The sequence below is a fragment of the Orcinus orca genome, chromosome 1 (genome assembly GCF_937001465.1).
Source record: "Orcinus orca chromosome 1, mOrcOrc1.1, whole genome shotgun sequence".
Lineage (NCBI taxonomy): Eukaryota > Metazoa > Chordata > Mammalia > Artiodactyla > Delphinidae > Orcinus > Orcinus orca.
In genome coordinates, this window is record NC_064559.1 from 155,416,776 (window position 1) to 155,435,008 (window position 18,233).

The 18,233-nt window shown below is 39.0% G+C and overlaps 1 protein-coding gene across 23 annotated transcripts in view; it reads right to left on the bottom strand.

The window, feature by feature from the left end:
• The window catches only part of SGIP1 (SH3GL interacting endocytic adaptor 1), a 222,204-nt gene that overhangs the window by 123,950 nt on the left and 80,021 nt on the right, over positions 1-18,233 (bottom strand). For all 23 annotated transcript variants that reach the window (XM_049698175.1, XM_033407538.2, XM_049698214.1 and 20 more), the window contains one exon: positions 1,046-1,109. In XM_049698175.1, coding sequence (XP_049554132.1) covers positions 1,046-1,109 — 64 coding nt within the window. The remainder of the gene's footprint in view (positions 1-1,045; positions 1,110-18,233) is intronic.

Here is an 18,233-nt window from a genome sequence, read left to right on the forward strand (position 1 = left end):
GTGTATTCTAAGTCCGTGGAGCTATTGGCAATGCTGAAACCAGAGCCCAGGTCTTCCGACTCTGGTGAACGAACCATCTCCTATTCTGGTTAATGTATCAAAGTTGGCAATTTCTTAAGAAATAATGAAAATTATATAATGCTCAGAAAAATTTTTTTCTAATTTAATCATTTAGAAAAATTGGCAAGACTAGAGTAAATACAGCTTCCATGAAATAATTATTTACTAAAAGAAAAAACACAAAGAAAAGGTAAGAACAGGGGACTTAAAACTTGATATCTGGACAAAAAATAGCTTTTTACCCCCCAATCCTTTACAGTCTCTGGTTTAAAAGCCTTCAAGGCTTCAAGGTTGCCCACTGCCTAAGGAAGGAAGCCCAGACACCTCAGCCTGGCTGGTACTTAAAGCCCTTCCTATCTGGCCCTGATCTCCTTTGCAGCCTTGCCTCCCACTATTACATTTACGTGTGGCCGACAAGTAGACAGACTGCTCTGTTTAGCTTGTCCCGAATACCTACTTGGCTTTTCCACATCTCTGCTTTGGCTGTTGTCCCTTGGCATGAAACGCATGTCCTCATCTTCTTGAAGGCCAAAATCAAGGCTCCTCCCTCTTTGAAGCTTCACTGATCATGTATTCAAATATGAGCTTTCCCACCCTCCAATTCCCTGGAAATTCCAATTCTAATCGCTCCTAAGGAACTTACCACATATTAATTTGTATTAATGATAACAGGAGTAGTGGCTGCTACCATTCACTGAGCGTTTACTAAGTACGTGTTACCACGGTAGTCATAACAAATGTTAGCTCTTTTAGTTATATGAAAGATACTTCAATTTGCGTGATAGATATTCTATTCCATGAATTATAAATTCTCAGAGGACAAGCCCACAGGGCAATTCTCAGCACCTTGTGATAAAATTTATGCACGATAAAAACGTTTTTATAGGTTCATTATTCTGCTATACAGCAGACCACAGCAGATCTGCGTTTCCACACGGTCACAGCCAGCTGATGCTGAGCAGTGGTGCTCTCCTTAAGTACATACGTAGAATCAGTGTCCTTTTCTTTCTTCCGTATTCCAAAGGCCTTCCTTGTACGTTTTTTCAATCCTGTGGGAAAACAACAAAAGGTCAAAAAATCTATTTTCTATTTGAATGTTCCTAGCAACATGCAAGTGAACATATTTTTAAAGTTACAATATATTAGTTAAATTTGAACGTTCAAAAACCCGTGAAAGTTTCTTCATGTGTATGCATGTGTGTGTGTGCATGTGCATAGGATTCATTACTGTTTTTCAACAGATGTTTATCAAGGACATGGCACTGTAAGTTCTTAGCCCTATGAGCGATGTAAGAATATTAAAAAAAAAAATGGAAAGGAGATCAGGACAAAGTACAATAAAGTAGGCAAGCTTTTCTTAGACTATTGTTAGCCATCGCCCAAATTGGCGCTGTGCCAAGAAACCCCATCACAGACTTAGAAGAACAGTAATTTCCAGGGTAGGCGGATTCTGGACACTAGGATAGTTCCAAGACAGAGATTATGTAAACCATACGAAACAGCCACATTGGCCTGACACTTCTTTGTATCCCATATTCCCAGTTCATCTTTTTCTACTTCCTCAATTCAGTGGCTATACTGGATTCTCTGAACATCCCCAATATCTGTTCTCCTGTATCTCTTTTCTCTTTATGTGGTCCTTGCCACTGGCTGAAATGCTTTTCCTGTTTTGTTGATATTTACAACTTCCATATGTGCCTTCACAGCCCAGTCAAATGCCCCCTCCTCTGTGAGGGCCTCTCAATCTTAGTGCTGTCAGAACTGACTATCCTATGCTCCCCCAAATGTTGCTGTTATATGTATTACAATATATCAAAGCATTCCACTTATTAGTTCCTACGTCAGTTTCCCTCATAGACTGTAAGCCTTTCTAGGACAGAGGCCAAGGATACCCTTGGTATGTCCTCTACGCCAAGTAGAGGAACCAGATAATATTTGTTGATGTAAGATGTTTTCCAGGAAGCATCATTCAGGTGGTATTGGGGTAAGAAGTCTCCTTTACTTCCATCCTGGACAAACCAAGCCTACTCTTGTATCTTCTATTCTTCTCCTGTCAAGGCTCTGTCAGGGATTCCTATCTCCCACGTGTCCTGTAATTACATATGTGGCTTGTGTGTTTCTCATGTTAGTCAGTATTATTCAAATATACCAATGCCTATATAGTCAAAACCTTAGACTTGTTACTGGTGGTTTGGAACTTCATCCTGACAAATTAGAGCTGGAACTGACGTTCAGGATTTGTTTGGCACTACCAGGTGGATCAAGGGGAAAAACACTGACAAAATCAGAGATTTGATGACATCTTTTTTTAAAACATGTGAGTCAGCCCAGACCACTCAGATGATCTGAGTCATTCATTATCTGGCTCTTAGGATACTACTCAAATATAATCTCCAAAATGCCTCGGTTTGTCTAATTTTGTATTTGAATAGTCATTCCATTTAAGATGTTTAGGTCTTTAAAATGTCAATGTTTGTTTAAAAAAAAATCTCCTCCCACATTAAGCTATTCTCCATTACCCTCCACGTGAAGAGTTTATAGAAAACTTATTGACATTTAAAACTACCCACCCATAATATTTAGGAACACCTTCTCTCTGTTCATTTTTAATTTTGATTGTGAAAAACTTCTTTCTTCTCACCTGTAATTGCCTTATCTTCTTATAGGGACAAAATATTGTAGTTAAAATCATTTTCCTCCTATAATTGTTCTTGGGCTTCAAGTCTCTTACTTGGCTTCTCCATGCTTCTAATTCAGCTTTGGAGTCACAATGAATGCTATATTCACCAGTCACTACTGGTTTTTATAGAATTATAAACCAAATGCTATTATTATCTTATGTTTTCAAATTACTCTATTTTCTGCAACTTGACCATGAGACAAGAGATAGCATGCCCTACCAAACAGATGAGAAAATACAGACAAATTCCAGTAATTCTTGTATTAAATTAGTAACAGAGCAGGCAATAGTAATTTTCCATAGACTCTGTCCTGTTTTTGACCACCAAACTTGGATAATAGCCAACATGAACTAGGTCGTGAACGTCACGAGTTGTCCATTTTCCAGTGAAAAGTGCCCTGGATCAGGCTTCAGGAGACAGAGTCCATTCCCAGCATCATTTCTAATTGTGTAGATGAGTATGAGTTACATTCTTTTTGTATTTCCATCTCTCAGTGTACAACAAATCAGCCAGTAATAAGGAATGAAAGAATTTGCATATGTTCACAAAATGCAATGCCATTCTGTAGTTTTAGTTTCACTGAAAGTCATATTTCCCATATGTAAAATACATTCCCATATATGGAACATAAATAGGAATACACTAGAGATGTGACATTCCAGAAAAACAAAACTAATCGAATTATTGCATAAGAAAAAACACTGAAGACCTTTTCCCCCTTGAAAGGTGGAAAGATGTGAGAAGTTTATGAGTATGAAGAAAACTCTGAAAGACTAATACAAAGTTATGAAATATAAAAGTTATTCATATCTTAACAGCTTTTTGAGAAGACCCAGGAAGAAACAGTCATACCAACCATGTTAAAAGTGAACGGAGAGGTGTGGTCAAGTCTTTTGAGAGTTTATTTAAAAATATTCAAAGAAATTCTTCAGAAGAGAGCAAGGACAGTCAAAAATCTTACAGGAGTAACAAGTTTAAGACACTGTGTCTGGTAAAATGATAAGCTTAAAAAACAGTATATCCAATGATTTTTCACTTCTGACTCCAATATAGTGTAATTGTTTTTAGGCTGGGTCATGAATTTTTGTCAACTATTTCTTTACCAAAAATAGGAGGGAAAAAAAATCAAGTGTCTTTGAGAAATGAAGTAAATAACTTTTCCCTTGCCAATATCAAAACAAAGAGATCTAAAGAGAAAGAATTTTAAGGTCCTGATGATCTGGGGCTAGAACAGTTTTCTTCCAAGCTATGGAATTGAGAACATCCTCCTGTGTGCATGCAGAACTGGGTCGGAAGTCTGGCCTGTGCCTCTTAGCGTCCCTTCACCTAATTTAGATTCTTTTAGCTTCCATCGGTATTATGGGAGAAGCTAGCAAAGTCTGGGAACAACAACAACAACAAAATTAAAAACAGACTGAGCTTTAAGAGGGTAGGAGAGCTTATTTCAAAATAGGTAGTCCTGGATATGATATTACAAGATAGTGAAATAAAGAAACATGCAGAAACTGACAATAGTGACAGCACAAATATATATAGTAATATTTGTAGCTATCATTACTGAGGTCCTACCTATGGGCCAGGTACCAGCTGCTTTGCATATGTTGACTCATTTAATTTTCTTACAAACCTTGTGAAAAAGTAGGAGATGTTTTCTTTGCAAATGATGAGCCTGAGGGTTCACCTGAGTTAGGTTTTATTTATCATCATCTCTAGGGAGGAAATTGGAGGCTCTTTCTCCCTCCATGGATCCCCAAAGTACCTCTGGACTCTGTCCTAAGTTCCTTTACACTCTCTCCCTGGGGCAATTTCATTCACTCACATGGTTTTATTTTCCATCTGTATGCAGATGAACCCTAAATCCATAGGTCAGATCCAGTACTATCTCATGAGCTTCTGGATATACAGCACTTCTTCTCATGCTCAAACTTCTACAAAGAGACATCAGGTTTCTTTGAAAGCCTTTTGGTGCCTATATATATATGTATATATATATATATATATACATATATGTAATCAAACCTCTAAAGGTATGTCCAATTGATTAGTTTACAATTATTTTCTGAATAAAATCCCCCTTAAAATGAAATAGTTCTCCATGAACTAATGAATGGATAAACAAAATGTGATGTACCCATACAATGGCATATTATGCAGTCATTAAAAGGAATGTGATACTGACACATGCTACAACATGCATGAACCTTGAAAACATTATGCTAAGTGAAAGAAGCCAGATACAAAGAACCACCTATTGCATGAGTCCATTTATGTGAAATATCTGGAGTAGGCAAATTCACTGATACAGAAAGCAGAGTAGAGGTTGCCAGGGGTGGAGTAGAGGGGAAATGAGGAGTGACTGCCTAATTGGTACAGAGTTTCCTTTTGGGATGATATAAAAGTTCTGGAACTGGATAGTGGTGATGGTTGCCCAACACTGAGAATGTACTGAATACACTTAAACATAGCCAAAATGGTAAATTTTGTCGTGTGTATTTTATCACAATAAAAAAGAAACAGAATAGCTCAAGCCAGATTATTCTGTGACCAGAGGGAAGAAAGATAGGAGGGAGTGAAAAAGAAAAGAAAGAGACGAGGAAGATTGGCTTAAAAGTTTGGAATCTTTTTTTTCCTTTTTATTTATTCTTTTGTAAAGTTGTCAAATATTTAGTTAAGAAACTGGGAGCTATATAGTCACAAATCTGTGTTCATGATGACCTTCACCATCGCGAAAGTGATATGTCCGCAAGAATTTACAACTACAACAACCCCCCAGCTTTTCTCTCTCACATAATAGCTGTTTACAAAAAGCTTGTCATAAACACATTTTTATGTAATGTTCCTTTCAGCTTTTCTCATCAGATCACAATGTTATGTTAATCCCTACTAGATGGTAAGCTCTGTGAAGTCAGCCACTCTACTATGTAGATGCCTGTCTTTATTTTCACTGCCCCATAGTGTTTCACGAATAGAACATTCCTTAAAATGATTTACTCAATTGTGTTAAAACAGAGACATTATTTCTCACCTTCTTTTCAGACTGCAAGTCAGGCCATTGGAAGCTTAAGAAATCAATTTGTTAGGGTGAAACTTTCATTCGAAAATAAAGTAGAAGAGAAAAACTAAGTGTGCATTGCCTGTAGAAAGGATGAAGACTGCATCATGAAATTCTTGGCCTCAGCTGTGTGGGTGGTGAGTGTCTGCAAACTGGGTGACCATGTAAAATATATTTCTTATGATAACTCCAAAAAGTTTGAAAGCCTTTTAAAAAAATAAACCTTTCTTTTAAAAGTCTTTTAAATTTAAAACACAAATTACTGTGTTCACTATGTTTTTCTCTGAAATGTCTCCTAACTAATTAAAAAATAAAGATACCTTCCTGACTTTGAGTATACAACTCCACAGGTGAGGAAGAAATAATACAGCAAAAATTTACCTTTATCAATTTCCTTCTCTCCCAAGTGTAACTGTTCTATAGAGATTCACTAAGCAAACACTAAATTCTAAATTTGAGCCTTTAAATGTTACAGTGAAAACAGAATTTGTCAGAGGGATCCTCCAAAACAGAAAATTTAGCCTCTATACGATATACTAATTTTAGGTAAAACATCAAAATCTGATACTCAAAAGAAATACAGAGTTTTTGCTTGGTTGGTTTCACATCTTCTATTTCTTAAAATTACAATTGAAATATTTTTCCCTAAAAATGAAGGCTAGTTCTATAGATGGACAGATTGAGATAACAGTCTTGGAGTTGAGTCCAAAACAGGAGAAATCAAGGAGCATCCTGTAGGTAGGAGCTGAGGACCAAACTCACAGAAGATTCTGCTGGCCTTCACAAGACGCTCTCCTGCCACATAGGAGTGAACGTGGAGAGTCTTGCCAATACCTCCTCTTTTCTCTCCTTGTCCTAAATTCCTACCATTCCACTGCTAGCTGGTAAGACAACAAGAAGAGGTCAAAGGTAGACTGGTCACCATCCTATCAGCATGTTGGCAGCAAACTGGTTTATCTCCAAGATAACTTAAAGGGACTGGGATGGGAAGAGATGTGGCACTATATTTTATTACCTTCCTCACTCATGTCACAGTCTTACACACTGCTTTCACTAACAGCTCTTTATTATGGTGTTAAACCCCCCATATAAGCATTTTGCATTTAAAATTGATGAAAAGGTGTCACTTTTGCAGATCATGTTCCTGGGGTGTACTTGATCCTTCTTCCCACTCCTCTACAAACAGTGCTTTTGAGCAGAGCTTGGACCAGTCATGGCCTGGGCACAGAGCTGGCTCTCAGAGTGACCTAGAGCTTTGGAAGAAAGAGGAGAGGGTGGCAGTGACAGCTGTTTAGGGTCAGTATGCAAGACACAGTTCACAGAGGAATGCAAACAATCTTCTCGTGTATCTCCTCCAGAAGCATGAAGATGCCCCTCCCAGATACAGAGCAGGAGACGTGGTGGAAGGGAGCAGAAGGACTGCTTTCTTTGGAATCCAAAGATCTGGAATCAAATCTTTTTTTTTTTTTTTTTGCGGTACGCGGACCTCTCACTGTTGTGGCCTCTCCCGCTGCGGAGCACAGGCTCCGGACGCGCAGGCTCAGCGGCCATGGCTCATGGGCCCAGCTGCTCTGCGGCATGTGGGATCTTCCCGGACCGGGGCACAAACCCGTGTCCCCTGAATCGGCAGGCAGACTCTCAACGACTGCGCCACCAGGGAAGCCCTGGAATCAAATCTTAATTGGACCTCTTACTGGCTGTCATTTGCAGCAAAACGTATAGAGAATCTGAGAGGCACTGCGTTACTTTCAATGTAAGATTCATATCCTCCCAGGACATGAGGTTTGGAGGAATAGCCTCAGTTTTTCTCTCTATAATCCCTAGGAATGAGGGGAAGGCAGCGCTGGTTCACTGAATCCCTCATACGTGTCACGCACTATGCTAAGCATTTTCACAAACTAACACTTTCAACAAGCCCAGACGGTATCACTAACCCCTACTTTATGGATTAAGAAATAAACTCAAAGTGATTAAGTTCCTTTTCCAAGATCACCAAACAAACAAGTTAGATAAGACCAAGATTTTGAGCCAGGTCTGTATGCCTCCAAGCCAAGCGACTTATCGGGTAGTCCCGATGCTTCTCTCGGTACCCAGGGCCATGCCTAGTACACGGTGGACACACTTTCCATGTTTGTCTTAACACCTTTTTAAAAAGCCACTGAATGTTTGTATAATAATTAAAAGAAAAACCAAGTGACTTTTCTGGATGTTTGCAATCTACATTCCATTGATGTTTAGTGTTTGAATATTTATTTGTATGTATGGAGGTATCAGGGAAAGAGAAGGAGCCCTAAGCTGCATGGGGTGGACCTATCTGACAGCATGTGCATTGGGGGAGGGGTGTGGGGTGACCTCACCACATTTTTAGGTGAAGAATGTATACAGTGGCACATTGAAAAGCTAAATTTAGCCCAAAACACACATCATGAATAAAAACCAATAGATGTAATTTGTTAAGTACTTAAGATGTTTCAGGAAATTCATCAGGAACTTCCTTATCTTAGCACAACACAACCTTATAAAGCGGGAGCTATTATTATTGTATTGATTACATACCATGGGGCATGAGGAGTGACTGGTGTCAGGTCACACAGGTGGCAATTGACGGACCACATTTCTTTTTTTTATATTCATGGTTATAGTTTATTACAGAAAGGCTTATTACAAATTAAAATCAGCAAAGGAAAAAGGATGCTTAGAGCAGATTTCAGGAAAAAAACAAGTGCAAGCTTCCAGTTGTTCTCTCCTACTTTTGCATGGGTAGTGCTTAATTCTCCCCGTAGCAATGTATGACAACACATGTGAAGTGTTGCCGACCAGGAAAGCTCACGTAAGTTCAGAGTTTTTACTGGGGGTCAGCTCACATAGGCATGGAACACCTGCATGACTGACCTGAGGTTTTCAGTCTACAGTCCCCTAGATGTCAACTGATAAACCCAAAGCTTCAGGCATGCAAAGACAGATGCTCACCGCAAATCACACTGTTAGACTAAACTATCTGGTATGGCTGAAGGTTTCAGATATACAATGCCACTCTTATCAGGCACTTATCCAAGGGCTCCCTCGGAGTTTAGTTCCCAGCAGTTGGGACAGACCACATTTCAAAGTCCCCTCTGCCTAACTCCAGAGTCTATGCGCTTCAAGTCTTTGGAATATCTTTCTGTTGGTTGACAATTCGTCTTGCCTTCTTATCAAAAAAACCAAAAACCAAAAAAACCAAAACCTTGATTTTTTTTTTTAATTGAGAAACATTTTTAGGGAAATTAGGCAGTACATTTGTTAAACACAAAGACTGTGTTTTGCATGTTTAAATCTTTTTGTGCTGCCCAGTGAACATAAGGAGACCCAATAAATGTTTGCTAAATGGATTATTTCTGTAATAAATGTAAATTTTCAAGCTTGAGTCTTCGTCAGCTTGGAGGGTTACTCAAAGGTGAATCACATGTAATGGAATTACTTATTTTCTGCAGAAACCCAGGCCAAACATTTGGTCTCAATAATAAAAAACAGGCAAATTTAATTGCCCTGGGCGTAATGCCACATATTGACAGCAACTCTCACTGGCAATGTCTATTAATTATAATGGCCACTGTATTTCTGTCAGGAAAGATTAAAATGCTTTGCGTATTAGCTCTTCCCCTAAGTTTTAAATATAGGTACTATAATCCAATTCAGATTCTTTGTCCTAAGAAGGTCTTACAGAAAAATGTAAGACCAGTTAAGATGAAGGCCACTCTCTCCCAAGATTTTTTATGATATTTATGATTTCCAGTGCCTAGACTATTGCCTAAGATATGGGGACGCTTAATAGAGGTGAGTACCAGGGAATATGAAAAGTCAAGTTCAGTGTCGAGCAGTACCTGGCACAGGGTAGTCACTTAACAAAAGTTTGTTGGTTGCTCTACACATTTCCAGATTGTTCAAAATTGGTATGCATGTGGTCTGAATGCTTTACTTTCATTTTTATGTGACTCAAAGGAAATCCAGGTGATCTTTGTACTTAGCACAGAGCCTCTTTACAATATGGTACCCCTTTATTCTGAGCTGAGCCTATTGGGGGAAATATGCATCTTAATGACACATTCCATTGGTGCTGGATTGCAAAAGAGGCTGATGTGGATGCCACGTTGAAATTCAGATTTGATATACGGGAGTTCAGGTTAGTGCGCTGAAATGGAGATGACTGTAAGACAATCAAGACTTCAAGGGCTAAAAATAGTAACAACTTTTTTTGTGTGTGTGGTATGCGGGCCTCTCACTGTTGTGGCCTCTCCCCTTGCGGAGCACAGGCTCCGGACGCGCAGGCTCAGCGGCCATGGCTCACGGGCCCAGCCGCTCCACGGCATGTGGGATCTTCCCAGACCGGGGCACGAACCCGCGTCCCCTGCATCGGCAGGTGGACTCTCAACCACTGCGCCACCAGGGAAGCCCAAATAGTGACAACTTTTAAAGAAATATTTGATCTTTTGGAGACATGGAAGAAATGTTGAAAAGAAAATGGTCATGGAACAGGTTTGCCACAAACGAACTTAGTATTTGCTATGCCAATATCAGTGCAATGAAGGAGTTGAGTGGGAATGGGAAGAATTTTAAGCAGGTGAACAACTTCTATTAAGCTTTAAATACAGTAACAAGATCCATGGGAAACATGCAGTTGTAAAAAAACGTAGGAGCTTTGAGCTCTGAAAAACTTTTGTTCAAATTCCATCTTCACTACCTCCTGGGGTAAGTTACGTAACTTCTCCGACTCTCAGTTTTTTCAGCTATCATGAAAGGTTTTTGTAAAGTTTAAATGGGTGTAAAAGCTTCGTATCATACATAAAATATATTGCGCATCACTTTATGCATATTTTTCTTGCTTTTCTTGCAGTTTTGATAGTTACAAAGCAACTAGAAATCAGCTATTTTAACAGATTACATAAAAGTAACTAAATGCCTGATTTCAGCACTTACAGCATCTCCCTAGCTCTATTCCTTTAGAAATAAAAATACAACATCAAAATTTGAAAATAATCAAATTTTCAAAATCTCAAGCTTCTCCTGGTTACAGCTATAAAAAAAAACCAAGATCAAGAAATGTAATTTACTAACATCTATCATAAAATATAAGTGGGGATTTAAAAACTCACAGTAAGAAATACAACAATCTCCTGAAGCAGGAAAATACATCATTGATGAAGCCTTTACTGTGTGCAAATCTATTCCAAACTTTAATCAGCTGGTCATCCCAGCATGATTTGAAAGTAAGCCAGTGTTACTTTTACTTGGGTTAGTGGTATATAGAATTTGTTTTCTGCTCCTACCAGGTAGGGAGAATAACACTTCAAACACTAGTGAAATTAATTTGACGTGTTCCTTGGGAACCTTGTTCTGTAAAATGGTTTTCCTCTTATTCTCTATTTCTCTCCCTCATTCTCTTTCCCCACATTCATTGATTCTCTTCTCTCCCCTCCATCTCCAGTCCCTCCCCAGCCTGACACTGACACGTAAACAGAACTGAAGTTAACGATCCTGCACAGAAGGATTCTGGTTTTCAGAAAAAACAAATCACCAAATCTCATTTCAGGCATAAACAGAAAAATTCACCAAATCTCATTTTCCAAACACTCCATTTTCAACAAGAAAATAAATCCAAAAGAAAGCAAACTGCACAACGACAGAAATGCTTTTCGTATGCTCTTGTCTTTTTATATTTCATCTTTTTATATTTCATCTTTTTATATTTCATCTGGAGAGGAAGGAGCAAGTCCTTTGGTCAAATTTCTAAATTGTTACGACATGTGGCATTTAGCGCTGTGAATTAAATTCTTCAAATGTGAATTTAAAAAAAAAAGCTGGAACATGTCCTACAAAGAATCATTTTGGTTTAATTCTAACCTACTACATAGAGGCAGAGAGCTGAACAAAGGAAAGGAGATTTACATGGCATGGCTGACTCAATACATCACAGGTTATTAGCCAACCTTATTTACTGGGAATCCATGAAGTCTACTTCTGAAATGGAATGGAAATGGTTTAAAAAGTTAAAAACATATAAACATTAAGTTGTTTTTTTTAAAAAGAAGATCAGTTATCAGAGAAACATACACAAAATAAGGGTTTAAAGGAACTAAATACAGAATTCGCGTCTAAGTCCTTTTGAGAGGTCTCTGGAATGCATGTGGATTGATTCTGTTTGTAAGATTTATAATCTCATCATCATCATCCATCTATCTAGTCACTTGTCCTCTATACATTTGCCTGCCCACCCACTCACCCATCTATCCTTTGGCTATACATTTCAATAGGTAACAAAGTTCAATGTCATGAAATTATGCCTGTTGTATAATATAAATCTACCAAGTTGCAATGAAAATCTACTCTCCTTTAGTCTATTCTCATTGGAGGTAGAAAATATCAAGTCCACCCTCTTGGAAAATTAACCCTTGGTAGGCTTTTTGATTTATTAAGCCATGCCCTCAGCATCTTGGTAGACTAAACAGCCATGTTACTCTTCCCTTGCTTCATTTACCAATGTTATATTCCAATCACTTAAATTCATGTTTGTTACTCTACAAATGACCTCTGATTCTAGGTCTGCATATTTACCTAGGAAGCTCAGATGGCAATTTTCCCCATTACTGGTCAGTATTCTCTCATCAGTTTCTCAGTGTTGGGCAGGGAGAGAACTCTAGCCTTTTATTCAATGCCCAGAGTCATGCAAGCTCCTGTATTTGGGATCACTATCAGAAGATCTCATCTTCTCATTTGATGGTTGATAGAACAGGAACGTATTGGACGTCTATCATGTGCCAGGGGCTCTTCTGGACTAGAGATACAGTGTCTAATATGACTCTTGAATTATGTGAAATCAAAGATAAGTTACTGGGCTTCCCTGGTGGCGCAGTGGTTGGGAGTCCACCTGCCGATGCAGGGGACACGGGTTCGTGCCCCGGTCCAGGAAGATCCCACATGCCGCGGAGCGGCTGGGCCCGTGAGCCATGGCCGCTGAGCCTGCGTGTCCGGAGCCTGTGCTCCGCAATGGGAGAGGCCACAGCAGTGAGAGGTCCGCGTACCGCAAAAAAAAAAAAAAAAAAAAAAAGTAAAGTATCCAATCCAGTGTTAATGATAAGGTCTCTCTCTTCCCTTGTTTGCATGAAAAGGGGAGGAAAATCCATTTTCCCTAGCAAAACATCTAAGAGCATATTTTCCAATTTCTTCCTTTGGGTAGCATTAACTCTAAAATTCTATAAAATCTTGCTTATTTGCTTTTCAACAATCTATTAAGATAAGGACAAGTGTTTACACGAGGCATGGATAATCTAAACTGGAACTTCCTCCTTAGCCAGTTCCTTTGCCAGAGGTTCCCTCTCCATGGAAAATAGTACCATCATCCCTCAAGATGCTCCATCCAGAAATCTAAGAAGCTATCTGACTCCTTTCCCTCCCTCTCCACAGCCAATCGATCAGAGAGTGCTGTTAGCTTCTTATGTACATCCAGTCTGTTCACACAGGCTCCTTCCATCTCTGTCATCTTCAAGACACGGCCTCTAAGATTGTCGTGGAAGGGAAAGAAAGCATGAGGAAGTTACCTGGGATACTTTCTACCTCAGCCAGGAGGGACAGAGTTATGCTTATATACCACTGGCCAGAAGGGTTTGGGCTTATATACCATCTGGTCTCACCTAGATGTAAGAGATGCTGGAAAACAAAGTCCCTGGCTGTGAAGTCACTCCCCAGCAACAGCTCTGCGCTGTGGAAAGCAAGCTTGGCTCTTTGGGAGTCAGCTAGCTGTCTCTTCCAATCCCTATACACAAAAGCCGCACCTCCCATTTCACTCCTCTGCAGCTGAGAGCTCCAGTCCCACATAATTAATTGATTCTGCCACTTGCTACTTGTGTTACTGTCAATAAATTTATGCTTCTCTCAACCTCAGTATTCTGATCCACAAAATGGATCTTATCTCATAGGGTTGCTATGAAAACTAAATGAATCATGCATGTAAATTGTTTAGCAAATCAATGGCTTATCACAATCAATATTTTCTAGAAACTGAGTCTGGATATAAAATTCTTAAAATAATTCTTAAAATTGTTGGAATAAAAAAAAATCTATACTATGGTTTACTGAATTATCTTTTCACCATAAAGGTAATGGTTGAAGAAGACTTTGGAGATTTTTGTTTCCTTTTTTCCCCCTTAAAATCCCAATTTAAGCAAAACATTCTTGTTCTTTGAAGCAGCTTTTAATAAGCCTCCATTAAAAGATTAAAAAGGGGAAATAACATGGGACAACTGATAGGCAGTTAAATCACAGAATATCAGGGTACAGATTAACTAATAGATAAGCAAAACTGAAGTGCTGGGAGACTAAAGCAACATGCCTCCAGCCACACAGAAAATTATAGAGAAGGCTGGATTCAAACCTTTGTCCCTTTACTTTAGTTCAATATACTTTACCATATTGCTTCATTATGTATGAGTGGGCATAGGTATGTGTGTGTATAAAAAATAGCCTGGCGTTCCCTGGTGTTCCAGAGGTTAAGACTTCACACTTCCACTGCAGGTGGCACCAGTTCGATCCCCGGTGGGGGAACTAAGATCCCACATGCTGTGCAGTGCAGCCAAAAAGTTAAAAAATATATATATATATATTTTATATTTATATAAAAATATATATATAATAAAAAATATATATTTTATATATACATATATATAAAAAAGAGAGAGAAAGTACACAAACTATCTCCCATAGTGCTCTAGAATGTCAAGTAGTTTTAGGTTTGAATATAGTTTTTGTTTCTACTTCTATGCTAAATATATCTCATTACTTTCTAAATGTCTAGAACCGTGTCATGAATCCCTATTTGCTGAATAGCATTCCCCCAACAATCTGGGTCACAATTCCAGTGACACTAATACCATTTTAAGTGGAAATTTGGCATAGTGTTTTGACTAAATTTTCTGTTAAGTACTCTAAAAAGACTTTTCATTTCATGAGACTATAACCTCAAAGGCAGAAGGAAGTAAAAGGTGACTTTTATAATGATAAAAACAAAGCAAAACAGAAAAAAGTCATTAGAAATGGGGTTTGTAGAAACACCAAGATCCAAATGCTGAGTCTGAATTAAGCTAATTATGTGGTACTTTCCGCAAATGTATGTTTTTCTTCCTGGAACAGTCACGCTACCAAGAGTAATTCTATGCGAAATTCAAAAGTTTGCTAGCATCCTAGTCAGGCTGCCCCAGATATTTCTCCTCTGCAATGCATTTGAAAACCCCAAGTGACTGTAGTTCCTTCTTTTTTACAGCCACCTAAATACATGCCCACACTTGGTTCACCTCCGCCATTTTGTTTAATTAGAGCCCCCTCAGTGATTTCAGCGGAATTCAGTCTGCTCTGAAGTTACCAGAAGACAGATCTCCTTGCTTAGGTTGGCATTTCAGACATGGTCTATCATATTTCTCTAGTTTCATCTCTCACTATTACTTGTAAACACTCTGCTCTGCAACCGAATGAAAATTCTCCTCATTCCCTAAACAAGTGTGCACGTCTGTGGCGTATGTATTAGCTTCTATTTTGAGGACTCTCTCTTTGGACCACCTTCTCTTTAGCAGATAACCACAGGAACCCACCTATGCTCCAGCTGGTTCATTAATACCCCACCACACCTGCAGGAGGGTCTCCTTCAGAACTGATTTTTTTCTCTTGGGTTCTTCCAAAACTTAAGACTCCACAATAGAAGTTATCAAATTTTGCCTCATATGTCAGTTTACAGTGTCTTTGCTCTTTTGGATCTTAGGCTGCATGAGGACAGGACACTTCTCATTCATCTTGGGCCCCATCAGTGAAGCTAATTCAGTGCCCTGCAATAATGTCAACTAAGTTAACTTTGATTGAATTGAGAAAAGGGTTCTAAGTCAAGCCAAGGCTCAGGTGTCAAAAATGACCTTCTCTATCCCTGCTGGATATAAGCAAACAAATCAGGAGCTTCCAAGTTAAGTCTTCTTCCATCACTGAGAAAAGAAACTCCCTAAATACTTGCTAATCTTCACGTATACAAGCGTACGTATCATAAGTACAGCCAACATCCTAAAAAGCCGGCAGAGTTAATGAAGAAGTGAAACAAAGGTGAAAGAAGGTATACTAGTGTGTGTACACAAATAAGATGTACTAATACTTGTGTATACAGCACAGAAGAGATCCTCAGTTTTTCTCATTGTCTGTTCCCTCCTGTTTTAAGGACAGAGACAACAATCTTACTAATCTTCTTTTCCAGTCCAGAAGGGCAGCAGCTAATTAGAAGGGGTCAAAGAGGCAAAGTTAAGCATAGGTAGCAATGGCAGCTGCCAGAGAGGAAATGGCCCATCACACTCTTCAGAAAACGAGAGGGCTTTTATCATCAGGCTACCTGGCTTGTAACATCACCCTGGCTTGTAACAACAGCGCCTGATAGCTTTGTTGAATTATAGCATAGGGCATTCCGTGGTATTCTGAACAATGATAAATATAAAAAGCACTTTTTAGTTGTTGTAAGTAGTTACAAAACTGTTACTTCTCACCACCAAAAATGGGTTAAATGATGTTTGATGATCTTTGCTTAAGAAATATAAGCAATATAAGAATATTGATATATCAGAATATATGTTACATATGTTAAATATATATTTATATATCTATAATATGCAAACATATTAAAATTTCACTTTTGATATCTCTAAAATGTAATATATATTACACATAAAATATATAATATTTTTCTCTCAGAAAATTAATTTCTGTGGGGTAAGACTGGCTAGTCTTAGGGTAGCATTTATTAAATGCCTGCCAGGTACTTTCATGCATTATCTCATTAAAATGCACAACACCACACTGTGCTGTAGGTCTAATCATCTCTGCTTGGCAGACAAGGAACACTTCTTCAAGGAGTTCCACAACTTGCTGACATGGCATGGATTGGAAGTGATGGGCTGCGGTCTCATTTAGGCTTGTCGGAACCCAAGGCCTGTGCTCTTGACCCATATGTACATGTCTGCTGGGTGACTGGGGAGAGAGAGCAGGGTGCACACAGTGCCCTGACCGTGCACTTGCTGAAGGCACTCGGGAGACCCGGTGATTCTCCTCTCGCTCCACCAGTTTCCTCTGCCAGCACTCCTGGGAATATCTGCTCTAGATGGTCTGCTACATTCTCTTGCTACCATTATTACAGAAAAAGATGCGTACATTCAGGAAAATGAAAAGCAATAGCAAGAACTAAGTCGGTGGTTGGCATGTAGGGATGAAACACTTCCCTTGCCACCAAGTCCTAATGTTTTGAGTAGGCTTCCCCTCTGAAGAAATTGAAGAGATTGATCAGGCATCTCTGTGACGGGGTGTCCCCTGGTGGGGGAGCATCCCTCTGGGCCTTTCAGGACTCCCCCATGATAGAACAGGTTCAGCTACACAATCAGAAGGCAAGGGAAAAAGAAGGGACCGGTTCTCTCTCTGAACTACCAGCTTTTATTTTAGCGATAGAGACAGTGACTTACTTTCTTCACTTACTCTCAGCCATCAAGTGCCGGCAAAACGTACCCAGCCACTGTGGTGCACCCTCCTTCACTCAGCTCTACCCAGCGGTAGACCGTGCTCGAAACAATCAGTCTGCTGCTTCACTGCTTAAGGGTACTCTCTAGGACTTAGCAGGTTTTATTTATAAGTAATGCATAGTCAAGGATGCTAGGCTACCTGGTCACTGTGTGTAATAAAACTACAAGCCTTGGTCCCTCATCCTAAAGGAAACTGTCATGGGAGATAACCAAACAGTTAGTATTTTGTTTTGATATATGAGGAAATATTTGAAATATGAGGAAATATGGGGAAAGGTCATGGTTAAAGGAAGGGTATTATAGACTCAAGCATGTTTCTTAAACAATTAAAACAGACCTTGGAATATCTGTTTGAATTCTGTTGAGGAAAAAATATGATAAAAACCCCATAATAAGATAGTACAGTTCACAGAAACAATGCATGGCTCCAATCCTGTTTTCATCAGGGAGTATATTTGAGAATTCCAGGAAAAACGTATTCATGAAAACGGTCTCTCTAGCTATAAAGAAATTTGGTCTTTTACTATGTAGCAGTGGCTCTTCACTTCTTTTTGGTCACAGACTCCATTGAGAACCTAATAAAAGATAGGGATCCTCTCCACATAAGATATTGGCATAGACATATATCTACCAACCTGTGCATATTATTCCTGCATTATAAACTGGCTAAATGTATCACGGACCTCAGGTTAAGCCCCTTCCTCTGTAGGAACTCATTTTTTTTTTTTTGCATTAATGTGTAACAATAGCATATAATAAATGATCGTAGCCAAGACAACCCAGCAATGCCAAGCATTATGGTGAATCTTTGTCAGAAATTAAATGTTACTTAACACTTCAGAAGGAATCAGGGACTGAGTCAGGCTTAGAATTCAG